This window comes from Coffea eugenioides, chromosome 9, assembly GCF_003713205.1.
Source record: "Coffea eugenioides isolate CCC68of chromosome 9, Ceug_1.0, whole genome shotgun sequence".
Taxonomy (NCBI): domain Eukaryota; kingdom Viridiplantae; phylum Streptophyta; class Magnoliopsida; order Gentianales; family Rubiaceae; genus Coffea; species Coffea eugenioides.
In genome coordinates, this window is record NC_040043.1 from 5,553,139 (window position 1) to 5,563,724 (window position 10,586).

General features: G+C 39.6%; 3 protein-coding genes across 3 annotated transcripts; 2 read left to right on the top strand and 1 right to left on the bottom strand.

Moving 5' to 3' along the window:
* Positions 1-586: 586 nt before the first annotated feature.
* On the bottom strand, positions 587-4,553 carry LOC113782052 (WRKY transcription factor SUSIBA2-like). Its single transcript, XM_027327963.1, has 6 exons — positions 4,521-4,553; positions 3,269-3,763; positions 2,913-3,092; positions 1,937-2,798; positions 1,646-1,778; positions 587-1,328 (listed from the first exon to the last, which is right to left on the bottom strand). Exons 1-6 carry the CDS (start codon positions 4,551-4,553, stop codon positions 587-589), a joined length of 2,445 nt encoding a protein of 814 aa, XP_027183764.1.
* Positions 4,554-5,583: 1,030 nt separating this feature from the next.
* LOC113783807 (seipin-1) lies at positions 5,584-7,423 on the top strand. The gene is made up of 2 exons (XM_027330032.1): positions 5,584-6,281; positions 6,603-7,423. The coding sequence occupies exons 1-2, from the start codon at positions 5,667-5,669 to the stop codon at positions 7,302-7,304; spliced, it is 1,317 nt and encodes a 438-aa protein (XP_027185833.1). The 5' UTR covers positions 5,584-5,666; the 3' UTR covers positions 7,305-7,423.
* Positions 7,424-8,544: 1,121 nt separating this feature from the next.
* On the top strand, positions 8,545-10,569 carry LOC113783291 (UDP-glycosyltransferase 71K1-like). The gene has a single exon (XM_027329382.1). It carries the CDS (start codon positions 8,964-8,966, stop codon positions 10,398-10,400), a length of 1,437 nt encoding a protein of 478 aa, XP_027185183.1. The 5' UTR covers positions 8,545-8,963; the 3' UTR covers positions 10,401-10,569.
* The last annotated feature ends 17 nt before the right edge of the window (positions 10,570-10,586 follow it).

Genomic DNA, 10,586 nt, shown 5'->3' on the forward strand with positions numbered 1-10,586 from the left:
GACCATTGTCTCGCCCCGAATCCCTAGTGGCTAGTTTGGAAGTTTTGGAAAGGGGAAAAAAAGAAAGAAAGGAAAGAAGAGAAAGGTAAAGGTAGAAAAGGGCCAAAAAAAAAAAAAGGAACATTTATGTCCATCTTCTTCTCTTTTTGAACTATGCATAAAGTAGAAAAGTGATATTTTATCTTTGGTTGCAAGTGTTTTTAAGTTTTCCTTCCATTTCATCCCACTTTTGGAGGTAAAGAGTGGGAGTGTTTGAAGATGTGGGAGGCCAATTCTGCAACAAGATTAGAAGGCAGAAAATTAGAAACCAAAACTGAAAAGATTGATCTAACTGGTAATTACATAACTGGCAACGACACCTTGATTAGAGCCTACAAGATTAGCATCTATCTTGAACTCCTATCTGCTGGCTACAGAAGCACTTCACTTAAATTGAATTACTGGCATCTGGGGAATGCTGTCCTCATGTGGTACAAAGTTATCATTTAGTGCAATAAACTGAAATCAAATACGTGATTTCACACTAAATAAGGAGAGCAGATGGCTCACCACCAATGTACATATATCAAGACTCTGGGGAAGTCGATTAAGATGGAAAATTTCCATTGGCCCGGCAAAATTCTGTTGAAGATGTCACATTTGAATTATCAGGGGTTGCCAGGCAGGTTTCATACAAGTTATCCTCCTTCTCCTCTTTAGGCCTGAGGAACCTCAAATCACCCTCTGTAATGTGCTGGCATCGGACTGCAGTGGCATTAGGAATTGTCTGGTTATGGTTATAAGAATGAAAAGCATTATTCAGGGCCATGTTTGGTGATGATCTTGGCACATTGATGGGTATTGACATAGGGAAATCGGGCACAACTGGAGGAAACTTCTGGCATGATACGCGACTATCACTGCCGCTGGAGTTCATCAGGAATGTACTATATGATAAAGGATTCTGCAGGGGAGTAGGAGGGAACTTCATTTGGTAGATGGGCGAAGCTCCAATCTGCATATGATCAGTCACAAAATCACCTAGCAAGTTAGACCTCAGGAAGTCATGATTTCCTAGTGCTGGTTTCATTTCATAGTGAAGAGGAAGATCCTGAACTTGCAATTCCCTGTTGGAGATGCTAGGATTTCTGGGCACTATCAGGGAAGAGTTAGGATCAGAGACATCAGGGGGCGAATTAGAAGCACTTGGGAGTCCGCTAGTTTTGTTTGTGGGGACTTCATGGTTGTGTTTCCCCTCATATGTTGTTAGTACTGATTTTATATCGTCAGAGGCCCTTTCAACATGCTTCCTTACAGGGCATCCTGCACTCGTGCATTTATAGTAGCTCCTGTTTGCAGCAATGCAATTCGTGTTACATGTAAATACCGAGTTAAAAAGCAACAATACCACTTGTATTATCAGTCTGAAATGGAAACAAGAACTTCAAATTTCCAGTAAACTGGCAAAAAAAAAAAAAAAGAGAGAAAGAAATGATGTAGACAGAAGTCGGAGAGTTGCAGATTCATTACATTGCAGTAAAATGTTATCAAAAGCTCATTTAAGCGTACGAAAAGAACGAACATGTCCAACAACTGAAATGCCTTCTAGTTCAGTAATTTTCTTTTGCATGTCCCTACGTACTTCTTCTAATGAAACTTCACTTACCTTGGGTTTGGATTTCCTTTTACAACCTTTTGTCCATATTTTCTCCAGCGGTACCCATCATCCAGGACATCAATTTCACTTTCTATCTGGACTATGACTCTGGGTTCACGGGTAGACCTCGATGGCAGATATGCTTCTGTTGAGAAGACTTCTTTCTTCCTGATATAAACAAAAGATTGAACAACAAAATGTGCTTATTTTTGTTGCTTCAATAAATAAATGTCAGTACACTAACATGCGAATTCTGAGTTTCCAACTACTACACGTTAAAGGTTGTAAAACAGAACTGACATTGGAGAGTACAAAAGTAGAAGATAACTTGCCTCCTTTTAGGCTCAGATTCATCTGCATCAGCTTCATCACCCTGAGATGTGCTTCCTTGGGTTGCCCGATCGTCATCTTCCCCATCTTGGTAAGCAGCAGTTAATGCAATCTCTGGAGTTTCAGTCGATCCAAATGCCTTGGCAGATTTTCCTTGAGTGGTTGCTAAAGGATCCAAAATCTCCGTCAAAACAGAAGTTGAAGATGTTCGTTCCATGCCATTTGGTCTCCAATCTGAAGTAATTCTAAAATCCTTACTCCTGATTAGTTGGTTATTGAATCTCCAACCTGTCCTGTTTTCAGCTTTTAGACCAGGTTCACTTCCTTCACTTGTCTCCAACATTTCACTCGATTGAGATGGAGGACCTAGGCTTATGCGAGGGTGAGGTTTCGGATGATTATGAGCACCCTTATAAATGATTTCTGTTATCTCGCCATCGTGGGAACGCTCAACCTTCTTCTTCACGGGGCAATTTGAGTTATTACATTTGTAGTAGCTCCTTGGATATTCACTTCCTTTAACATGTTTCTGCCCATACTTCCTCCAACTGTAGCCATCTTCTGCATTTCTGGACATTTCGGCAGCACCTGGATATGTCCCTTTTTGGTCCTCCCGGTGTAATTCTTGTATTCCTGTTTCTGATTTGATACCTTCTCTGAGATGAGGTAATTGATTATTCACGACGCTTATATTTGGTGTTTGCGAGTTCACATGGTTAGCCTTCTGAGGCATAGTCTCGAAAATGTTTGTTTTAATTGATCTTTCTAAGGCACAGCTCTTTACAGAAGCTTCAATTCTAGACTCTGGTGGAGATTTTGAAGTCATTGGTAGCTGGATACAAGAAATACTTTTTTCGTCAGCTCTAACCATGAATTCAATTTAGTCTATGGAGGAACAGAAAACCTTCCGGAAGTGCATCAAATTGGTGCAGTTTAATAGACATACCTGATTTTCTGAACTCAGGGGACCTGATATAATAGGAGTTGGATCAGCAGGAGGCTTGAAAGGGTTCGAAGTATGAATGGCACTGCCCTTATCCCTATCAGCAGCAGGACTGTCTGAGTTAAGCACAAAGCTGTCATGGTTGGAATGAAGTAATTGAAGGGTTCCAGTAGTGGGAGATGGCTGTTTACATACAAATGAAGAATAAATAAACGCAACGCCAAGCATATATCACAAGCATCCAAAACGCACATCCAAATAACAATTCATAAACTGTAATCTGTCATCAACATTGAAGAATGTATTCATTTGTTCCTTTCAGGCCCTGATAAAAGAAAGGGAGGGCTGGAGATATGCACCTGAGAATTGGGGAGCATGACTGGTGAGTCTAGCAATGCTGCAGGGCTGAGCCCAGATGGTATGGTAAGATAGGGTGATCGAACAAGAGGCGAAGATGGAGAAGTGGAAACTTCAAACTTAGCCACATTGATTCTTGAAGCATCAAAACCAAACTTCGCAGCCCTTCTTTCTGCAATACTTCCTCTGAATTCCACCTCTGGTGAAGATGAAGAAGATGATTTCTTGGACTGATCATCCAAATGCACGTCATTATTACAATTTTCATTATTGTTAATATTGATACTACTGTTATCTGAAGCGCCATTTACACCGTTAGTGCAAATATCACCAATGTTATTCCTTTCTGTCTCACCATAATCCTCTCCGGGCTTGGACTCGAATTCATCGACAACCACCAGAGCTCCCCAGTCATTAAAAGTTTCCCCATTCACTTCCATCTCCAACAGAAAATAATGGTCTACACTTCTACCACATCCCCGTACACCAAAGTCTTTCTGCAGGGCAAAACAGAAAGAAAACAAAAACACAGTATCAATCAAGAAACCCCAGCTCGGAGGGTTTCAAAAATCCGATTGATACTGTGTAATGCGATTCCTTACTAGCTCGCTAGCTTAGCTAGGGGTTTCTATGATTGGCGATGGCAACGTATGATGTCCCTGTGTGCTGAAAAGGTCGAAACAGGCACACTACGAATCAATCACAATCTGTAAATTAGTTTCCTCAAGTCAAGAAAACAAAATTTATATGAACAAATGGTTGGCCTTAAAAAAACTCTTAGCTTAACCCCATTTTTACGCATTGACAATCATTTTTGTTGTTCTTTTTTCTAGAAGCAAAAAGAAGATAGGGGCCTGTTTCTCATGACTTCATATTTATGTGATATTGACAAGGAAATAGAGGTGTCGTGAGCTGCTTTTTTCCCTGTTGCAGATACATTTGTGCTTCTTTATCATGGATTTAGTTAGGGATGAGCGAGTGATATGGAGATTGTATGGCCACCCGGGATACTGATGAGGGGAGGTTTAGATACACAAATGTAGGTTCCGGACTTGTTGGCATCTTGTAGAATCCAGCCCACATGTAAAATATTAGCCTCCTAAATTTCGGGTTTTGTTGCACAAATGTAAACCTTGAATTCGAGGATTTTGTTGCACTAATGAAAATCTAAAGACAATTGGTAGGAATATGCTTATATACCCAAAAAAAAAAAAAAAAAAAAAAAAAAAGAAGAAGGAGCAATACATAATCTACCGAATGACTGTCAATAGGATTATAGGGAACCATTTTTTTTTCTTTTAATAAAATATAGGCTAATATTATTAATAAACTAGTTGAAAATCGTTTAACATGATTTTTTTAATAAAAAAAAAAGCTGTACTAATTGCAGAAAACAAATAATAAGAAATAGCTAATATGGAACTCTATGATAAGTTTTGAAATTAAGACTTTTCATTTTAAGAAAACTAACTTTGATTAGCAATATATTGTAACCTTTCATAGATTAAATAGTGGAACTTTATCCTTTTCATTTGGTCATAATCCAAAGTGAATGTGCAGTAATAGGACATTAATCTTACGTGCACGCGTTGGAATTGGGATGAGTATTTACTTTATCATACACTGTGCATTAGTTTTGACTTGTGACAGTTCTTCTTGGAGTCACTTTTACTTTTCAGTAGTATTTCTTCAATGCATTAATGTGTTGAAAAATTCTCTAATTACTAGAGCTCATTAATTACTAACAGCTCCATGCATAACACTTTCGCATCAAAATCCATTCAAACGGATTAGGGATAGATACAATTGTACTTTTTACATGATAGAGCGTATATTTATATAGTTTCGTTGTGCTTCATGTAAATTTTATTTGTGTACGCCGTGCATAAATACAATCGCGTCTATAAACGTACACTAAATTGTAATTGAAATATGATAATCATATGCCCAAATGTGCCTAGCTTCCCAATTCCTATTCAAACAATGAAGAAAGCCAGAGATCTTAGACTCCGTTTGAACTTGTGTCGTTTTTCGTGATCACATTTTCTTATTATCTTTTTTTCTCACATATATCAAATCGCTATAATAATTTTTCTAAAAAAAATCCAAGAAAATGCAATCCAAACTAGGCCTTAGTTACCCAGCTAGCCGAAGACTTTCTCTTTCATTACACGTATCAGCTGTTCTCTTGCATGTTGTACAAGTGGTCTCAAGTGTCAGCCCGAGGCGGCTAAGTCAGTCTGGTGTCCTTCTTGCTCAAAAAAGAAAGGAAAAAATGAAATTTTCCCTCTGGCTTTCGAACGGAGTAACTGTGAGATCGTCTTGATTACTGAACCTTATATATCAATGTAAGCAATCCCAAACAGCTTGGAATTGGATCGCTGTTCTCCAATAATATTGATGGAAGAGGAAGAAGAGGAGGTATTGGTGAAGAATTGTTTTCCCATCCCAAATCCTACGTTGTACTGGTTCACAAAGCTGGTAATCTTGCAGGCAGACGTATTCTACAACTGCTTGGTTGTTCTGTTCTCACCCTTCCTCTTTCTGCTATCCCTAATTTCTGAGACCTCCCAGTCCCATTACTATCCACCTCAAGAAAGTAAAGAAAGTAAATTAACAGCAGAATCAGCCGTGCATGCGGCCGCTGGAGTCCCTTCCAAGCTGTTCCGCGGATGCGGCGTCTTGCTGAAGAAGGTGTTTCTTGGCTTTCTTGGTGCAGTTCATGTTTGCAAGATTCTGATGCTTCTGTTAGTCGTGGCTGTGATTTTGGGAGTTGGGTTGGTGCGATTTTGGGCGGAAGAGCCTGTTTTTATTGGGGAAAGATTGCATTTCGACTACACCAAAGCCCATCCGGTGGCAGCCTTCTCTTTTCACTGCGGTAGTTGGTGTCAAGGATATGCGCATCAGATTAACTACAAGAAGAATATGGGTGTGCCCGTTGGGCATACCTTTTATGTTTCTTTGGTATTCTTGATGCCTGAATCTGATTACAACAGAGAGATTGGGTTGTTCCAGGTGCGTGTACATATATCCACCTCTTTCAAGTTTTCCCGCTTAACTCAATATATTTCTTGTGGCTTTCTATTTGTTTTGTCCTAAGGATTAGTACGTATTTGTTCTTTATGCTGCGAAACCCTGCGAGTGTGCATGTGTTGTTTAATTACAATACATAGAAGTTTAGGGTGCATTATCAAGGACATGTATGGGGCATACATTATGCAATTGCTGTCATCTTGAACTAAACATATTTGTTTGTTAGTCACTTCTTAGGTGCATTATCGAATGAAATTTGAAACTAAACATGCAGTGAGTGAATGACTTTCTTAATTCACTCAGGTCACTGCAGAAGTCATATCGAGGACTGGAAACATAATGGCAAGATCAAGCCATCCTTGCATGTTGCGGTTCAGAAGCTGGCCAATCCGGACGATGCAAACATTTCTTATGGGCTTACCCTTCTTGCTGGGAATCAGGGCCGAAACTCAAAAAATAACCGTCCCAATGTTAAAGCACAAGGAAGATTTTCCCAGGACTGAGGCCATAAAAGTAACTTTGATTCCCAGAGCTGGAACTGATTTTCTTCCACAGTTATACGAGGCCGAAATCCTTCTGAAATCTGAGCTTCCCTGGGCTAAAAAGCTGGTTCATAGATGGAAGTGGACATTTTACGTGTGGACTTCCATGCATATATATGTCTTGCTGCTTGCGATTCTCCTCCGCTGCTCTAGACCTCTCATTCTACCGGTGATGAGGAAAAGTCCCAGCAGTACGAATAGTAAGCAGGAGTCAGAAGTCAAGGCATCTTCGGAACAAACAGAGGAAAGGTCGTCAAGAGATGAAAGGTATGCGTCGGTTACACTGAGAAGATGGCAGGAAAACAGAAGCAAGAGGAAAGCAATGCTTCTCCACCAAGACATGGCTGAAACAGTAGTATCATCTGCTTCAAGCACTAGCTTAACCAGGGAGGAAACAGGTGCAACATTGGAAGATGATGATGAAGATGATACAGGGGATTCAGAATCAGTGTGCTGTTGGTGATCTAGAAGAATAAATACAAGAGGTATAGAATTGAGAGTCTTCGCGCTACTGCAATGTGTAATCCAAATTCTATTCTCCAGGAGATTGTATTAGTCGAACTTGCTATATATCTTGAAGCATCTCTTCAACCAAGAAGCAGCTCTGGGAATCAAAGGTATATTCCTGAAGCATTATGGCGATATGAACTCTTTAAGTCACATGCCTATAGAAAATTTAGAAAAAAAAAAAAAAATTACTGAAAGAAATACTAAGTAAAACTCAGCACCTATAATAATCTTTTGCTGCAATAATCTTCCATGGAGAAGAAATATGTGAATAACAGTGCAATGAGGCAAGTAAAATGAAAAGCATATCCATTAGCAAAGAGGAGCTGAAATATAGATCTTCTCATGTAGGAAAGGAAAAAAAATAAATAAATAAATAAGCGATTAGGGCTCTTGAATAGGATTATGATTTAGCAAATATTAGCAAGCAATTTTCCTGAGGTAAATATAATATAACATTAAGAAGCCATTTCATTTGACGGCACAAGAACCATTTGGTTACAAAGTATGGATGAATTCAAACTCAAGAAATTTGTCAATTAGATTGCGAAAACAATCCACATAATTAGCTAGTCAATTTCTATGCTATAGCTTACCATATCAAGAACATTATCCATGGTAGCACACAAAAACTCAATGAAATCTTTCTTTTCTTTTCTTTTTTGCTTTATCGATTTAAATGTCTCCAATAAATATGTCTTAAGTGCCAATTGATCAAAATTTAATAAAATTTGGTAAATCATAAAATTAAGGATATTGGTGGCAAGCTTTTTAAGCTAAAGCATGAACCTAGATAATAATATTTATTTTTCTTCTATTGTTGAAAATATATATGATTGTAGTTACTTCTAAAAAGTATTAAGTAATAAAATATCTTTTTTATTTTGAAAAAAAAGAGTGAAGAAGTCCGGTTTCAATATCAAACACGTGCAACGCACGTTTATTTTGCTAGTCTACTATTATATTTGGAAGAAATCACACCCTAAAACACAAGATTTCTTATGTTGACTAAATTAATTACTTACTTCTTACGGTGAATATTTTCTTGCGTATGTCAAAGTGCTGGAAAATATGCAATTCATTCACCGTAGGAAGTATACAACCACCACCACCACCACAAGAACACACCTAATACTCGACAACAACGGTCATTATTACAGAAGGGCATAGATTAGAAAACTTCTACATGTATATACACGTAGCTTTTGTTTAACTTCAGTGATGCTTTTACATCAAACTGCTTATTTATTCCTCCCTGAGTCCATGTTTGGTTGGTTTTTTAATTTGAGTAAAGCAAAGCTACCAATGAAACGCATATCTAATTTTTCCGGGACAAATCATGTAATGATGATGCCCTCTTGAGTGCGAAGACGGCGCATTTGGAAAGTCAAAAAAGTTGATATCACACCAAGAAGATAAGATTTCTAACAGGCCATGTGTACAGAAGATAAGATTTGCTTAGCCAGAAAGCCGTGGTAAGTTTTTTTACAGACCATGATTGCTTTGCTTCCGTCCAAAATCTGTGGAAGTGTGTCGTTATCATCGCCACAGGATGCAAAGCGCTTCTTCTAAGACTCTGAAGTGTTTCCAATTTCCATAGAGCTAAAGAGGATTAATGAATCCTCCAGAGATGAAGAAATCAGAGTTAGTTTTTGTCCCTGCACCGGCAAGAGGTCATATAGTATCCACCATCCAGTTCGCAAAGCTGCTTCTTGAAAGAGATGAAAGAATTTCAATAACCGTTCTGGTCATAAAGCGCCCACATCCTCCGAACCTTGATTCATACATTGAAGAATTCGCAGCCTCCAATTCTAATATTCGATTCGTTCATCTCTGTCACGTCGATCCACCACCTCCGGAGTTGTTGAAGTCAGCTGAGAATTTCCTGTCCATTCACATAGAGAAGCACAAATCCCTTGTCAAAGATGCTATAAGCAACCATGTTGTGTCAGGTTCAAGCACTAAACTTGCCGGGCTAGTCGTTGATTTGTTTTCCACCCCAATGATAGATGTGGCAAATGAGCTTGGCGTTCCTTCCTACGTTTTCTTCCCCTCTAGCGCTGCTTTTCTTGGACTTATGCTATATCTCCCAACTCGACATGCCCAACTTGGGACTGAATTTAGCATTTCCAATCCTGATTCGACTATTCCAGTCTATGCCAACCCGGTACCCTCGAGGGTTTTACCATCTTTTCTGTTTGATAAACAAAATGGTGGTTATTCATCAATGCTACATCATGGCACACGGTTCAAAGAGACGAGGGGTTTCATCATAAACACCTTTGCAGAGTTAGAACCTATTGCGATTGAGTCACTGGAATCCCGCAAGGAATCAGCTGCAATTTACACAGTTGGACCTCTGCTCAACCTTGAGCTTCAAGAGCATTCCCAGTCTGATCAAAAGGTTATGAAATGGCTTGATGACCAGCCCTCTTCAACTGTGGTGTTTCTCTGCTTTGGAAGCCTGGGCGGTTTTGAGCCACCCCAGCTTGCAGAGATGGCAACTGCACTCGAGCGAAGCGGGCGTCGATTCTTATGGTCTATCCAGGCACCTCCGCTGAAGGACTTGAGAGTAAAACCGGCTGCGTATACCAATTTTTCGGAGATCCTCCCAGAAGGGTTCCTAGAAAGGACACAGAACAGAGGATTGGTGTGTGGTTGGGCACCACAAGCGGAGGTGTTGGCCCATGAAGCAGTTGGAGGCTTTGTGTCTCATTGCGGGTGGAATTCCATACTGGAAAGCTTGTGGAATGGTGTACCAATTGCTACATGGCCTATATACGCTGAGCAACAATCCAATGCATTCCAGCTGGTAAAGGAATTGGAATTAGCAGTGGAATTGACACTAGATTACCGAATTACGAGTTCTGATAAGCTTGTAACGGCGGATGCAATTGAGAAGGCAATAAGGCTTCTGATGGATTCTGAAAACCCTGTAAGAAACAGAGTCAAGGAGGTTGGGGAGACTGGCAGGAAGGCGTTGAAGGATGGAGGCTCTTCCTTCCTCTCAGTTGGACGCTTTATCGAAGATGTGCTGGTGGTAAAGAAATGATGAAGAATTCACGTATGCTCTGAAGTAGCTCGCTTTGAAAGGTATCAAAAGCCCCAATTTGGGTGTTGGCCTTTCGTAGTCTGTAATAGAATAGATGCCAGATTAAGATGCTTTTTCTAAGTGTCAAAACTCAATAAGTAACGAGTGGGAATCTGTTCAAAAGCCCCAATTCGTCTAGTGTTTTCC

What these genes read in the sequence shown, in the direction of transcription:
- LOC113782052 (XM_027327963.1), bottom strand. Translation starts at nt 4,553, where the DNA reads ATGGTTCCCTATAATCCTATTGACAGTCATTCG. An exon ending in ATCCTATTGACAGTCATTCG is followed by an intron (nt 3,764 to 4,520) that starts GTAGATTATGTA and finishes TTTGCCCTGCAG; the next exon opens with AAAGACTTTGGTGTACGGGG. An exon ending in CTACTTTTGTACTCTCCAAT is followed by an intron (nt 1,779 to 1,936) that starts GTCAGTTCTGTT and finishes TCTCAACAGAAG; the next exon opens with CATATCTGCCATCGAGGTCT.
- LOC113783807 (XM_027330032.1), top strand. Translation starts at nt 5,667, where the DNA reads ATGGAAGAGGAAGAAGAGGAGGTATTGGTGAAGAATTGTTTTCCCATC. An exon ending in GAGAGATTGGGTTGTTCCAG is followed by an intron (nt 6,282 to 6,602) that starts GTGCGTGTACAT and finishes TAATTCACTCAG; the next exon opens with GTCACTGCAGAAGTCATATC.
- LOC113783291 (XM_027329382.1), top strand. Translation starts at nt 8,964, where the DNA reads ATGAATCCTCCAGAGATGAAGAAATCAGAGTTAGTTTTTGTCCCTGCA.